The 16,602-nt window shown below is 47.6% G+C and overlaps 1 protein-coding gene across 8 annotated transcripts in view; it reads right to left on the bottom strand.

Moving 5' to 3' along the window:
- The window catches only part of CADPS (calcium dependent secretion activator), a 411,831-nt gene that overhangs the window by 171,402 nt on the left and 223,827 nt on the right, over positions 1-16,602 (bottom strand). For all 8 annotated transcript variants that reach the window (XM_084902706.1, XM_084902705.1, XM_084902699.1 and 5 more), the window contains exon 7: positions 5,281-5,392. In XM_084902706.1, coding sequence (XP_084758832.1) covers positions 5,281-5,392 — 112 coding nt within the window. The remainder of the gene's footprint in view (positions 1-5,280; positions 5,393-16,602) is intronic.

Genomic DNA, 16,602 nt, shown 5'->3' with positions numbered 1-16,602 from the left:
GTCACAATAAAGTGAATCACATGAAGATTTTGGTTTCTTTGTTTATCGAAAAGTTATGTTCACACAATACTGCAGGCTATTACACATAAACAGCATTATGTCTAAAAGCACTTTTTTTGCTAAAAAATGATAATCATCATCTGAGCCTGTTGGAAAAATTGTGCTGATAGAATAGCTCAGGCTTGCCACAAACCATCAATTTTTAACCACCCTCCCCCTTCTCCCCCCAAAAATGGGAAAATGAGATATGCCTATATATAAATATCAGTAAAAATATATACCCAAATATATATTTCACATTTACATGTCTACTTTGTGTTAACATTGATTACATATGTCATAGAACACACACAAATATAGACGTCTTAAAAGATGGGCTAAAGACAAAAAACTATTGTCTAAGTAAGTGCCTTGCAAATTGTGGTGGCTTTGCTCTATCATGAGCCTTGTTTTGCTGTCTATGTTGAGGGCTGGTTGTTAAGGGTACGAGATGCGAGTCCGGATTGCCCGTAGTCCTGACTGGCGTGGGACCTGTGTGATCACTGGCTGCTCTGTCTCGGGTGGCGGACTGGGTGATGGGACTCTGCGAGCAGGCCATCACCGTTTTCCTGCTATTTGCCAGGCTTGAACATTAGGACTACCTTTAAATCAGAGCCCCTCTGTGGTAATTAATCTCTTTAGGCATTTGTTCATTCTGTGAGGGGTAACTTAGCTAAGATTCAACCATTCAATGTGTAAGTTCACATCACTGGCACCAGTGGACTTGGACTTGCTGGAGGACTCTGGACGTAAATGAGTCAGGGTGCCACTGGCAGGCGGTGTGGGGGGCACCACTTCCTGCCCTCAAGAGAACTCTGTCATCTTCTGTACCCCGAGCCCTGAGCCTGGAGGGTGGGGAGGAGGGTTGCTGATCCAGTGAGGCTGACCCTCCCTCCTGGGAGGTGAGGCGAGGTGTGTGCAGGGAGTAAGAGGAGAAGCACAGCTTAAGCAGGAAGACAGCAGGCCAGGCCCCAGGCCTCCTGCCCTCCTGCCCGTTTGGCAGAGTCAGTGGGAGCGGTGCCCTGGGCACCCGAGCAGGCCTCCCGCCATATGGTCCCGGGTGTTTCCCACGGCCAATGTGATGTCCGCTTGCCAAAGCAAATGGCCTCAGCTCAGTGCTGGCCTCTCTACAAAGACTGCTTCCCCAACATGGGGGTCCCCTGAGGGGACCTCCTCTCCAGTGTGGATGGGGAGATGAGGTCACTGCGTTCTCCTCTGTCTTCATCCCCACCCTCCTGACCGGTCGACGACTCCTCTGTATGTGTCAGCCTTGCTGAATTATTAGGGTCCTTCTGGGTGCACGTAAGCCCGGCGCAGCCCAGACACCTCATCTGGACATTCCAGGCTGCTAATCAAGCACTCCGTCATTCCAGCCGCAGCCATGTGTGCTGCGCTTTGATGTGGTGATGCTGATGTGGGAACACGACCGGCCCCGTGCGGGAGCGGTGAGCTGCACGCCAGCCAGCCCCGCTTCTCCTAGGAGCCTGGGCACCCAGGCAGCCCTCCCAGGGGACTGTTTCACCCTGACACCGCTTCCTACCTCTGTGGTCCCCTGGCTGGAAGGCACCCCCACCCCTCAGACTGGACTGTGTGCCCTGGCTATGTGCTCATGCACACTGCGCTCTAAGTCCTAGCTTTTATGTCCATAGCCTTTACGGTTTTTGAGGTGAAGTTTTTGCCTGCCATCATGCCTGTTTGCTCTGTGCATAGCAAGACACATGGGCCCACAGTCATTTTTGATGTATAAAAATTGGATGGTTTTGGAGTATGGGCATGGGTTTGAGGAAATAGTCATTCCGGTGCCTTTTGTAGAAGTACTAATTGGCATATATGACTCCTCAGGGGACAATTTGGCAGGACATGTCAAAATTCAAATTTCATTCAGCAAAATATTTTTTGACATTTATCCTATACAGACACATACTTATGTGCCAGAAAATAAACTGAAGATTATTTGCTGAAGCCTTGTTCATATAGCCAAAGACTGAAAACAACCTAAATAAATTCTGATGCATCCACACAATGGAATACTATGCAGCTATGAAAAAGGAGGGAAGTCAATTTAGCCGATATGGACTAATCTCCAAATATACTGATAATTCCAGCAAAGTGCAGAGCAGTATGTACAATAATTTTCTAGTGTGCACTCCTTTTTAAAGAAGGATATATACACATATGCCTATATATGCTATGCTTGTGCATGCATAGACTATTTGGGGAAGAATAAACAATAAACTGAAAACAAGGCTCTTTGGGAAATGATAATAGAGTGAGGTGGAAGGGATCCATCCTTTCACTACATGTCCGTTTAATATTGTACTTTTACAGCATGCACAGCTTTTTTTTTTTCATTATTAGAAAGGTTAATAAAAATGAAACATAATAAAGATGAAGCAGATTACTGCTGTGGGATGAATGAAGATAAAACCGGGATTTTGAACGTGGCTGTGTCCTGCTCCGCTTGGGAAGAACAGCATAGAAAAACTTTCCAGAGGGTTCCAAGGAACTTGGCATTGAAAAAGAGCACTTAGTCACAGCTGCTGCCTGTGACATGCCACCAGCAGAGGGCGCCCCAGCTGGCACGAGGGCCTGCAGGCCAGCGCCAGGGCAACTGGCAGGAACAAGTGTAAACTAGCATCTGGGGGAATATGTAAGAGAGAACGATTTACTAAGAAAAGAACGGCTGTGTGGGGGCTGTGGCGAGCTCATGGCCACAGAGCTGGGAGCTGTGTTTTTGCTGAGGATGCTGTGGTGGAGTAAAAGTGGCCCTGCGGCTGAGGCAACATCCCTCCTGGTGAACTACCGCCTCCGGCCAAGCGTGCCCATCAGTACAGGAGGGATATCTGCAGCTGCCTCATCAGGACCGTGGTGGAGGGGGGACGAGGGGCTGCACATTAAAGGCTTAGGACAGCGCTGGCTAGCACTGCCTGGGCCCCAGCAAACCGGGGGGCTCTGGGCAAGCTTCCTGCCTCTTCAGGAATCAGTTTCTCATCTACGAAATGAAAGGCTTTGACTAGCTCAGTGGTTTCAACTTTTCTGAGTGGGAACAGCTTTGAGAAGCTGGTGAAAGCTTTGAGCTAGTGAGCCCAGAAAATGCACATATTCTAGTCTTCCCCACTCCCCTACACACACACACACACACACACACACACACACACACACTATTTGCAGACAATTTCCAGGGGTTCCTGGGTCCCCTGGAATCCTCCCTGGACTCAGGTTGAGTGTCTCTGGGCTTGTCTCTTCTGACAAGAATATCCTAGTTCTCTGAGACTCATGATTCTTGACACGATTCTTCATGGAAAAGGAAGTTTGCAGAAAAATGAAAGGCGGGCTACTTCCCCATCTGTGGGCCTCTCTCTAGGGGCAGAAATGGATACTTGTCATTTCTCAAAGAAAACACTAAGCGTCTTCTTTTCTTTCATCCCCCTCCTTTTTATGGGAGGGAAGCACCCTTTTTGCTATTAGCTTTGTTTGCTTTGTATTTTAGTTCCATCTGTGGCGCGGGTCCCAGTAATCTGACTCCAGGTCAGGTCTACAGATGAAAGGCAGAAAAGGAAGTGAGAAGACAAAGGAAGAAAGAAGAAAGCATGGGTAATGTGTTCTTGCTGGCTTTGTGAGGTTCGCACACCTGTGTGCCCATCTCGGGGTATTCTCTTATTCTCTAGATAAAATATCAGAGGCCCAGAGAGGTTAGAAGTCTTGGCTGAAGTCACACAGCTCTCAGAGGGATCACACATTCAGCCAGTGGGAAATGGAATCTATTGAGAGTCTGTGTGCTGGGCTCTGGGAATGGGGTGGCGGACAAAATAGTTTAGGTTTCTGTCCCCATGGAGCTTTCACAGCCTGGTGGGGAGGACGGAGGTAAACATTTCTGTAAATCCTTCCTCTCTTCCTCTCAGTGGTGATAGATTCAGTGGAGGATGTGAACAGGGGCTGCGGTAGCAATTCAAGGAGGATGGACAGTCAGCAAAGGCTGTCCCAGGAGGGAGGAGGGGCATGTATAAAGAGACTGCCTTTCGAAGACTTGGGAGGTGGGGCCAGGGCTCCAGGCAGAGAAAAAGGCCCCTGAGGTGGGAAAGAATTTGGTTTATTTGAGGGACTCAAATTTGGCTTAGGATGCTGGGGCTCGGTGGCAGCAAAGGGCTGAGGAGGAGGTGGGCAGAAGTCTGATCAATGATCACCCGAGCCTCTGTAGGCTGCACTTCAGAGCTCAGATCTTATTCTATGCAGTGTGGGGTGATGGAAGCATTTCAAGAGAATTCACTTCCGGTCTAAAAATACCACTGGCTTTTTGGGGCAATCTCTAGAGCTGAGATGCAAGAAGAAATGTCTTATTATCTCAGTAGTACTCAAAGGGAGTGGTACCATCCACCAGATATTTAACAAATTGGGCGGGAGGACTTTTTTGGTTGAAGAAGAATTGGTGCTAAGCTCTGTTGGTATTGCATGGTGAGCCCCAGGGAAAATAAACATCTGGGAAAGGAGGGAGACAATCCTTTCCAACAGGGAATTGTCCCGCACCCCACCTGATTTTTGAGTATTCCCACCGACTATAGACAGAGGTGGGAAAACCTGGATCCAGCTGCTAAAAAACTTGTTACACATGCACTCAAAGTACTTCTAGCACTTTCCAGAGAAATAAAAGCAATGTTGTAACCAACAAGTGCTTATATTAGATTCGGTAGGTCCGTTCACTGGTGCTCAGCTTTGGGGTCGCCAGCCTCCACAGCAGATTTGCAGCTGCCCCGTCACAGCGAGTCTCCTCATCGGACCCCTGCTTGAGGTCTAAGGCAGTCGTGCTGGAGCTTCACATTTTGAAATTACATTATTATTGAGTCATTGCCTTCCATTCTCCCTTTGTGTGATGTTGTGTTGATTTAAAGATTGTTAGGTGGGTCGGTTTGTTAAATCACCTATGACTTTCACTCCAGGATAGTGAAGGGCAGGGAGCACTTTGGCCTAAGGGGGTTTGGGTTGGAAGGCTGGAGGACCCCACTTGGTATTCGGTCTTGGGCAGTGCGCGCACTGTGGTGACCAGATCGGGGGGTGGGGAAACTGAGGCTGGGAGAGGTTGAAGCACTTGCTTGCTCAAGGTTGCACAGTCCATGCAGAGAGGACCCCGGGATATGAATGGCAAAGCCAGTCCTTCATCTCTTGGCAATGCTGTCTCGGAGGAACCCGAGACACCCGCTCTCTGGAGCAACTTGCGTGCACACGGGCTGTGAGGGGAGCACTTACCCGCCCCAGCTCCTTGTCCTCCAAGGCCAGGACGCCAGTGCTCTCTGTGAACAGCTTCACCTTCACAGCAGGCAGCGCGTGGGTCGTGGAGAAGTCGCCCTGGGTGCCCCAGCTGTGGACAGAACGGGAGAGGTCAGCGTGGAGAGCTCTGCCTAGATGATGATAAACTCAGCTGCCTTCTGCCTGGATCGGGTGAGTGCAGGGTTAACGGAGGCGGTGCTGGCTGTCACATCCTCCTCCCCTCCCCTCCAAAGCTGCCAGAGTGACAAAAAGTGTTAATTAACTTGTTAGGCGAATGCAAGACAGATGCTCAGAAAATTGCCAGGGGTCTTCACAGAGCACTGGGAGGAATCAGGAGGAGTTCGCATGAAATCATGTGGTGAGGACTTTCCCCCATGCTCTTACTACACCTACACATATTCCCAGGTAACCACTGAGGAACATGTCCTCGCATCCTCAGAGTCCCTGGTTCTGAGAAGCTGCAGTTCCAGAGTTTGAGATGGGGCTTCATTTGGTCTGAGCCAACACCTGCCTTTGAAAGGAGACTTCAGTAGGAGTGGGAAGTGGGTGTGAGGAGCCTCCTTTCTCTTGGCTTTCAAAGGTGAGTGGGAGGGAAGAGTGGATGGAGCTCAGCCTGTCATGAAAGATGGAAGGAGGGATGTGGGAAAGCCCCTTCCTCACTGATGGTCTGTGGGCATCTGAGTCTCCGACCACCCCAGAGGGAAGCCTAGCTTGCTTGGCACAGGGTAGAGTGCCAGGCGGGGCTGACGTGAGCCCCTGATGGGCCCCTCAGATGGGGCCTCTCCGTTCACTCATCACTGTTCCTACTTGATATTACAGGGCTATGTCCACCCACTCTGTACCTGGAATCAGCGTGACCTTCTGGAAGTGTCCCTGCATTGAGGGAGTCTCTGCCCTACACCCTCCCATGGTAGCTGCTCCAAGGCACACCAGATGCCATCCAGACCCCTTGGCATGGTCTCCCATTCACCCGCTGTGGTGCCATGGGCGTTCTGTCCGGGCCACCTGGGGGCTGTTCCCTTCGCTGGCAGCTTCTTCCCACCACTCTCCTTTTGGTTCTCTCTTACGTCCGCTTAGATCCCAGAGATCATGGCGTAAATTCCAGTGTTAAACTCTCTTACTTAATTAATAATAAAACATGTTATTTAATTTCCTATCCTGGATTTTTAACTGTTGATTTGTATGATTGTTTCATAGCTGAATCCCCTATTATTTTGTAAGTCCCGTAAGCACAGAGGCTGTGTTTAATTTATATTGATAACTAGTGCTTAGCACCTAGAATGCACTTAATGAGTTTTGTCTAAATGATGCCAAATATATATTCTTTTATAAAGCTGTGAATCAGGAAGAGATAAAACTTTATATAGAGGCATTTCTTCATTTTGCCTTCTCTGGTGGCCAATTTCCAGATTGTAAAATATTCATTAGCTATTCTTTTTAATCACTCTCTCATACTGTACCTTATGGATACATTATAATTTATTTAATCATTGTTCTGTTACTGAGACTGGGATAGACATTACTTTTTTATTTTGTCTCTGATCATTTCCTTGGGATAGAGACCAAGTGGGAGATAATTCCTTTATGTGTCCATAAACATGAATACTGTCAAGGCTTGAGACACCTGTTCCCACAATGCTTTCCCTAAAGATGGGACTGTCCTTCTACCACCTGGGAATGATAGTGCACATCACAGGGTGTCTTGCCCATCATTGGATGACCCTAGGCACTTTTTATTTTTCTGGCTTATTTTGTCATTATCATTTTCATGGACATTTTTTGACTAACAGCAAGCTTGACTATTTTTTTCTGTTCTTTGGTTGCATTTTTTTTTGGTAAGTGATAGAAATCTGACTTCGAATCTCACTGTTGCACTCAAATAAATTCAAAGTCCTGAGGGCTCTAGAGAGAGTTGGCAAGATAGCACCAGAACAATGGGGCAAGAACTATGAGGAAACAACAGCCACAATAGAGAAAGGAAGAGGACACAGACAAGGGCATGAGCAGAACAAGAAGTCACAGGTTTCAACTCAACAGCAGAATGTTCAGTGAATAGTCTTAATTTTGATTGTTAGCGACTGCAGCAAGTCCCACGATAGGGCAATCTTTGTCCCAGCAAAGGCGATGTGCCAAGGCATAGCATTTTTTAAAAAAAAATATATATATATATTTTATTGATTTTGTACAGAGAGGAAAGGAGAGAGATAGAGAGTTGGAAACATCGATGAGAGTCATCGATCAGCTGCCTCTTGCACACCCCTTACTGGGGATGTGCCCGCAACCAAGGTACATGCCCTTGACTGGAATCAAACCCGGGACCTTTCAGTCCCCAAGCCGACGCTCTATCCATTGAGCCAAACTGGTTTCGGCAAAGCATAGCATTTTGAACCAGACATCCTTAGTTCAAATCCCGGTTAATCACTTATAAACTGTAGGACTTGAGGCAAACTGATGTTCCTTTCTCTCATTTGCTCAGCAATAAAATAACCTCATTTCACAGAGAAAATAGTAGCAGGCTTGGAACAGGATGAGAACACAACACATTTTGGCTGCTTTCCCTTCTCTGAATAAGGATATGTCAGAAATATTCTTCTAAGGGTGATGATCACTCATATGTTGTGCTATCTACTCAACACATATCTAGGAAGCTCCGTAACTAAGTCTGTCCCTTTGTTGGGCAAGCAAGACAGACACTGTCCTTCCTACTACACAAGGTAAGTAGAAAGACTGCTCGTATCGTCCCTATTTCAGAATTAAAAAAAAAAAATAGTAGAAACTCAAGATCTTGTGTATCTATGTCAATGAATTGCAACTAAGTTGGCCTAGCACATGAATCTCTTAATTCTTTATTTACAGCTCTTGCTTCTATTATTGTCATGATTATCAACAATAAGCACTATTAATAACTAGAGGCCTGGTGCACAGGTAGGTTCCCTAGGCTGGGTAGATGATCAGGGCTGATCTGTGGGGTGACCAGTGGGGTGATTGGTGCCCTGTTCGCACCTGCGTTGGCTAGCCTGGTGCTGCCTGCTTGCAGGCCCTGCCCCCTGCCACTGTAGGTCAGGGCCTATGAGCTGTGGGCAGCGCCTGCATTGAGCATCTGCCCCCTGGTGGTCATAGCACATCATATGACCAGTTGTTCCACTGTTTGGTTTATTTGCATATTTGGGTTTTATATAGATAGATTAGCAAATAGGCAAAAACATGAGCATTAAATTATTATTTATAATTCATTGTGCTAATAATCTCTTTGGGCATTTATCATGGTTGGTTATAGGGATGAGGAAGATTCCTGCTGGAAACCAGGACAGTTCTGGGATGAGATCCTTTCACACTGAGCCACCAAGAGCCCTGATCCCAGTGCCTGGGGCTCCCCACACTGCATCCCCAGGAGGCTGTTCCTGGACCTGGTTTGTGGGATTTGGTGGCCTGCTCAGCAGGCACTAGCCCAGTCTGCCTGAATCCCACTACTACCCAATGATGTTCAGTTCACAAGGCATTCATGGAGCAGGGCAAGGCCTCCAAGACACCCGGTCAGCTGGAAGGAGGTCACGCTGCTGGAGGCGCCCTGATCGCCCCTGGCCATTGGACACTGAGCTGCTTTCCCTTCTCACCAGGCCTGCAGCTGTGCTTTTGGCTTCCTACCCTCACCCTTGGCTCACCTCAAGTTGTTAGGTCACTACTGAACCCCCCTTTGTCCATCGGATTTCAAAATGGTAACCTGGCCCTGTGGAGCAGGCAAGAAGAGAAAATCTCCAGTCTAATCAGAACTGGCTACATTTCCAGGGCCCGGCGCAAAATTAAAGTGAGAGGTTCCTAATTCAAAAAGCATGAAAAAAGTGCCATTCAAGGTACCAAGATGTGTAGCATTTTCCTTTCTCTGAGTATTTCCTTTGCCCAAATGCATGTCACATTGTTTCATCAGACTTCACTTACAAACACAAGTCCAAAGATGAAATTATTAAGAATTTCAAGATGGCAACAACAGAGCATTTCACCCATCACAGGTCCTGTGCGAGCGTGGGGCCTGTGCAGCTGCACAGACCTAAGCCCATGAGTCAGGCGCTGAGTCCAGTGCTCTCCAGTCTGTCCCGCCCGGACTGCGGAGGGATGGCTGGGAGACTGCTCTGCATGGACCAAGGAGGTACCGGTTGCCCCTGGTGTGACATGAAACCTTTGCCCCTCGCTATAGTCATTGAACTTTGTGAAAACCACTCCAGGCTTCTTGTTGTTAATCTTTTTATTCTTAAGAGTCGAGGAGGTTTAATTATTAGCATCCTTCCCTGTCCCTCTCCCCTTTGGGAAGAAACATCATGAAAAGGTCCACTCTTTGTCTTTTTCTGGCCATGGGGAGACCTGACTGTTTTTATATTAAAAACAGCTAGCTGAAACCGGTTTGGCTCAGTGGATAGAGTGTTGGCCTGCGGACTGAAAGGTCCCAGGTTCGATTCCGGTCAAGGGCATGTACATGTGGGCACATCCCCAGTAGGGGGTGTGCAAGAGGCAGCTGATCGATGATTCTCTCTCATTGATGTTTCTAACTCTCTATCCCTCTCTCTGCCTCTCTGTAAAAAATCAATAAAATATATTTAAAAAATAAAATAAAAACAGCTGATATTTATTCAGAGAGTACTATGTACAAGGCACAACTTCCTACCTCAGAAAGGCTATACAGTCCCACATGCATTTTATCTTGGCCAGCTTGTGAAAGGCTTACAATTACAGCCCCCTAGCTACGGATGACAAACGGAGGCTCAGAGAGGCTAGCAAAGAGCCACAGGCAGGGAGCAAACACCTGTCTGACTCCACAGCCCACTCTTACCCTGCCCCGTACTGCCTTCCTCACACCTCCCCCAACTCTCTGCTCTGTGGCTTGATCTGGCTAACCTGTGAACTCAATGGGAGAATTCTCTTTCAAGACCACCTGGACCGGGCTGCTCCAGCCTCTCAGTTTGCATTTGTTCACATGTTCAGCAAAGTCAGAGTGCAACATTCCTGCAGCCTGCGGGGCCAGAGTTGATCAGTGAATCTCCATCTCATTGTGCCATCCCTCTCTGCTCATTTCTTTCCCTTTGCTGTGCATGGACTGGTTATTAAGATGAATACCTCTTCTTCAAAGTTCCCCAAACTGAAATAAAATTAAACTTTGAAGAGGCTGATGGTTGGGAAGGATAACTGACTGACTTCTCTCTGAACACAGGCAGACCAAGGACAGTGGGTGAGGGGACCCCCTGCTGTGACCCCATCTTGTCTACCACTGAACTCACATGGTACAGCTAGCTGGCAAAAATGCTAAACATAGTCACCAATTACTGGGTGCTTATGATTTTCCAGTACTGGGCTGATAGCTTGCAATAGATTATCTTATTTAATCCTCTGACAGCTCCATGAGGTCTGTTCCGTTATGATCCCCACTTTATAAAGGAGAACTAGGCTTCGGAGAGTTAAGTAACTGGGTCAGGGCTTCATGCTATCCCAGAACTGGGATTCAACCTCCAAAGCCCATGCATGGAACCCCAGAGCTTACTGCCTCCCCATAACACAGCTCAGCTTAGAGTGAGTAAGAGTGTGTATCTGGCTCTCTCTTTAGAGACAGAACACCTTGGGGGCAGGGAGCATAGCATGATTTTTTAAAATGTCCTACACTCAACACAGGGCCTGGCATTCAATAAGCATTTATTTAAGGAAGAAGTGACATTTGCAGAATAACTGTGTCACCAAATTCAGGAGATTCTGGAAAGAAGTGACACATGAGATAACCACGGGTGTGACTGCTTCTTTTGAACCAGGGCTTTATCTCTCCCTGAGGATTTGTGGTTTCTTAGGAGCAGCATGCACCGCTGGGCAGCTAGTTGAGGAGCAAGGCATAGGCCCTTGAAGGTCAAGGAGTGGTTCCCTGATGAGGCCAAGGCCCAGGAGCCAGGTGGAGGCCAATAGGTATAATGACAGGCAGTGCCGCCAGCACACAAGCACAGCCTGGAGAAATGCCATCACCCCCAGTGGCACCTCCAAATATGAAGAAATGAGTATTGAGACATGTGTGTCCTGTCCAAATGAATACCTTTGGTGCGAGGGTGAGGAATAAATAGATGAACAGTTGCTCACTAGGCTCCATGCACCATGAGCATGCGCTCCTGTAACTTATGTGCACCAGAGGAAGCTCTGACTTCCACTGTGTAGGGATTCTACCCAATTAGCCCTCACTCCTCCCTTCACATGGAAAACACTTCCTGAATGTCCACCCTGTGCAGACCACCGTGTTAGGTGCTGCTGTGGATCCGAAGGTGGACCTTATATCCTACTTTAGGAGATGCCACATGCAGGTGAATACTGTTACTAGGTGTGAGTCTGGGCCCTGGCTTTACATCGGAAATTGGAGCTAAGGATAGAACTGACCCCAGAGGGTCCATGGCAGGACAAGTAGGAGAAAAGCTCTTATATACACATTGTTCAGCTCAATATCAGCACACAGAAAGTGCACAAATGAAAGTATGTCTTTCATTTCAGGATGATAGGCCAGAGGTTGGTAAGCTACGTCCATGAACCCAGTCTGGCCAACTCCCTGCTTATGAGCTAAGAATGGCTTTTGTATTTTTAAATGGCTGAAAATAATCTAAAGAAGGACAATAGTTTGTGCACATGAACAGTATCTGACATTGACATGTAATGTCCATAAAATAATTCCAACAGGGCTAGGCCCATTTGTTTACATGTCGCCTAGGCTGCTTTGTGCTTCAAAACGAGTGGAGTAGCTATGACAGAGACCATATGGCCAACGAGCCTAAAGTATTTATTTTCAGTCCTTTCCAGAAAAAGTGTACCGACCCCTATTATACACGGAGAGGTCGCTGGCTCAGTCCAAAGTGAATAGTTTTATGTTCATTAGCGGATTAGAGTATGCTCACCTCAGTGCATCTATAAAGATGAACCAACAAGGGTGGCTCACTCCACTGCGACCCGATTTGCTGCTCGCAGATCTCACGGAGCTCTCTCCTGCAGCCTTGGCGCATTGGAAAATTTGGGATTGTGTTTCGGAGCACTACAGACACGTGGTGCCCAAATGCTGCTTCCAGATCCGCTTGAGCTGGCTGACTCATTGAGTCACACTACATCATTATTAATACCAAATAATAAACATGAGTAGCAGTTAATTCATATTTTGGGGGTAGAGATGACTTTTAAAGTCACAGCACATTATTTCTCCAAGCCTATGCCACGGTGCCATGCTTTGAAAGTGAACACTTTGATCTGGGGGAGAAACTAGGGGAGAGAAATATGTGCGGGGGCGTGGGGGTGGGTTGGGGGGGGGAGAAATCTAAAGGCAAAGCGCCCTTCCCTGTGTGTTTGGAGAGCATCTGCTTCATCGCAATCACATCTCTGTTTACTATTTAAAGCCTCTTATTTGCGGAAGCCTCCTCAGACCATATGTCATCAACAAATGTTGCTAATCAAGTACAGTAATTTTCATTAGAATTTCCCCCACCCCCTCAAGAACAAAAAAATCAACATTTGCCACAAAGGGAATATACCTCCCAAAATGACAGCAAACATCCCCTGCGAACCTTTGACAGCAGCAGAGTGATATTTATAAAGGCGCATGTGAGTCAGCCAACAACGCATCCACTCTCAGCGCAGAAGGACCCTTGGAGGATTGGATTCTGTGCAGGTTGGTGCCGGGGGATGATGTCACTAGTTGCCATGGCGATGCTGAGCATAAGGCCGTAATTCCTGCCACGAAGCCTGGATTTGCATTTACTCAAGGTGTATGGCTCGTGTGAGCTGGGTGTTACATTGATTTGGTTCATAACATTAAGTGTGGGCTTTAACAAGGGAGAAATGTCATTTCAGGGAAGGAGGATGCCTTGGTCCCGTTGCTGAGAGGGAGAGTTAACAATTGCCCGGAGATAACTAAATCAAACCTTCGGCCTGCTTGCAGGCAGGCTGCAGGAGGCTCTATGGCAAGCAGATCAATCGTGCCACCGCTGTGTCTCCTGTAAACCAATGGGTAGGGTGTGATTCCTCCAATGTATTAGAATGGCTAGGCTACCTCTTATCTACACAGATGAGATGTTTGCTTTGCAGAGACTGGGTTGTCTGAGTGGCGGAGAGATGAAGGCTCGGTTCGCCTTCTTGACATTTCCACTGGTGCCCCCTCCTGATTGCACAGGAAATAAAATGTGCACAAGCCTCCGCTCAGCTTCCCTCCCTTCTGTTCTCCTAAGGCACCCGACATAGTCAAAGGAACTGCCAGCCACCCAACCTTATTGTCGTCTCCTCTTCACCCCACGTCCACTTCATCACTGGACTTTTCAGACCTCCTATGTACATCATAGATTGCTGGAGGAACATGTACCGGAAGAGGGAGGTTGGAAGTGCCAGGAGGCTGGGTGGAATATTTAAATTCAGCGGCCAGCCAGTATCACCTGTACTTCCTTGTGTTTCTGTTTGCCTCTTCCTGCTAGAATGCAAACTGCACAAGGGCAGGGATCTCTGTTTCCCTGCTTTATCCCCAGCACCATGGGGCATGCTCAGTGGGCATTTGTTGAAGAAACGAAATCCCTGAATTGTGAATTCTTCCACACACATGCACACGGGTGTGATGAGATTCAAGTTGAAAGTTAATTGGAGCAATGCTTGTGATTATGGTGGACTTACATTCTTTGGGATGGTTAAAGAGGACATTCCAGCAAACTCGATACTATAAACGTCATAAGGGCAGGTAATAAGTCTGTCTTGCTAACTGTTGTATTCCAGTTTAGCTCAGTGCCAGGTGCCTTTGGAAGGCCTAATACATACAACGATTCACTCAAATACAGGAGATCTGGGTGCCAATCCTTACTTCCTCTTTAGATATGTGGGCTTAGGCCACTGGCAGAGTCTCAGTTTGCTGACCTGTATAATGCAGCCTACTATATTTTTGTCCTAAAGACAGATCCTGGGTATTTGTTTTCCAGCATTTCCTTTAGATTCATTCTTAGAGCTTCCATCTCTCTGCTCATATTACCCATCTGTTCTTGCATGTCACCTACTTTATTTTCTCCTTAGAGCCCATATTAACCATAGTTGTTTTAAATCCCTTCTGATAATCCCAGCACCACTGCCTGACCCGAGTCTGGTTCTGACGCTTGCTCTGTCTCTTCTGATGTTTTTATTTTTAGTCTGCCTTCTCATTTTTGTGAAAAGCTGAATGTGATGTCCTGGGTAAAGGGAGCTGTGTGTGCAAGCAGCAGGCTCTGCTCCTGGCCTCTGCCACAGCTGGCTGTCTTTCTAATTTGGGGACAGTGGTTTGCCGTGTGACCTAAATTCTCTGGTGGATCTGAGAGTTGCCGATTTTCAGTTTGTTCAGCTGTTTTCTTGTTGTGGGCACTGGAACCAAGACTTCCACCCTCTATGTAGGCCAGACCGGAAACCAGAAATCCACCAGAATCTGTATATTTCAGGACCCTACCCAGTCCTGCGAGCTTAGACTTCATTTTCCACCGGAGGCTGAGGCATGAGAAAACATCTACGTGGTCAACAGGAAGATCTAAATGAAAAGCTCACTATTGGGGCTCAGTAGCAGGATGGTGAGGGGTTAGGGAGGATGGGTGGCATCAGTGCTGTGGGCAGGGTGGGGTGAGCCTGGTGTTGGGTGTCCTGGGTTTGTGGGGCGGGTGCAGTGGAAAGGACTTCAAGGGTTAAATCATAGGGATGACAACACATCACATGGCCTGAGGCCTGAGCATCAGCTATGCCTTCTCTGGGATGGAGTTCACAGCATGGCCCAAAGATGTCTGTCATTGTGAAGGAGGTGAGGTTTTTGTCATTGGAAATGATGGCTGTGTCCCAGCCTGTGGTTCCTCTGCATTTCCATCTTCTAGCTGCCTAACTTTAATTACCAATTTATTCCAAGTTCCTAAGGACCTTTAGAGAAAATGAACTGCTCACTGCATGACAGGAAAAAAAAAAAGAGGGGTGGAGGGAGCTCTCAAGGAGTTACTGGGAACACGTTCATTCACTTTCTCCTCTCTGACTCAGCCAGCCCGCTCTTAGCTAGTTTCCCACACTGGGCTTTTCCCTGTCATCGCTCTTACAACCTGAGCTGGTTATTATGGCTGTAACCTGTGATTTTCTAAGCATCTGGGAAGCCCTATGGTTAATTGTGTCTTTAGAACTGCAATGTGCTTTGGGACACCTTGCAGCCTCCAGAAGCCTCCTGAGTGCACAGGAGCCACACAACAGACTGCTAGGCCACTCGAAGAGGGAATTAGAGAGTGAAGAACCAGAGTCACAGATACACCAGGTACACCGAGCAGACTGACAGCTGTCACGGGGGAGGGCAGGGGGACTGGATGAAAGTGAAGAGATAGCCAAAGAGCACATAAGCATAGCCCATGGGCACAGACAATAGTTGATGGCCAGAGGTGTGGGGGGTGTGGCCTAGGTGGAGGTGGGCAAGGCAGGGGGTGGGGTGGGGGAGGAATGGAGACATGGAGACACCTGTAACAGTGTCAACAATAAAAATAAAGTTTGTTTATGCAACAAAAGGGAACTTGACCAGGAAAAAAAAGAGAAAATGCATTGCAAACCCTTTGTGTTCCAACCAGTTCCACTGAGGGTGTGAGCCACCCAAGAAAAGGTGAGAGACACACTGAGAGGGGAAGAGCCCTGAGAGCACTTAGGCCACGACCATCACCTACAAGGGAGGAGCTGGGGCAGTGAGGAAGGGTTCGGAGGCAGACTGACTTGTTTCCGTCATCTAAGAGCTTTATTATCTTAGACAAATTTACCCGCCTCTCAGGTTTCACTTTTCAGGACTACAGCAGGGGCATGTTAACAGCCTCCACCTCACAGGGCTTCTATCTCTCAATGAAATGAGAGGAGCACTGAGCGCAGTGTAAGTTCTCACTAAAGGGCAGCTCACATTATCCAGGGAGCAGGGGAGTAAGAGGGTCTGGACTCTGGCTGCCTAGGTTCCACACCAGCTGTGCCACGTTCTACTTTAGTGACTCTGAGCAGGTGCCTGAGTCCCCTGCAGCCTCTGTTTTCTTACCTATAAAATGGGTATGTTAACCGTGCTCCCTTCTGAGCATTCTCTTGGTTGAATTAGATGAGAAAATGCCTCCCAGCCTGATTGTCAATAAACCTTGCATAATTATTCAGTGACATCCCAGAGATACATGAACAGCTTAGCCAAGTGCCAGCACTAGACTCAAACAGGAACATGTGAGAGGTTTCAAAACCATCTGAGCAATGGCATTTGTGTTCTCAGTCTGAGCAAAATAACACTGGAACTTGAATTCAGGTTTGATTCCCCCCCAC

The sequence above is a fragment of the Pipistrellus hanaki genome (genome assembly GCF_964339955.1).
Source record: "Pipistrellus hanaki genome assembly, chromosome: 13".
NCBI classification, from domain to species: Eukaryota; Metazoa; Chordata; class Mammalia; order Chiroptera; family Vespertilionidae; genus Pipistrellus; species Pipistrellus hanaki.
The sequence above is the reverse complement of the archived record's forward strand: the minus strand, read 5'-3'. Positions and strand labels throughout refer to the sequence as shown.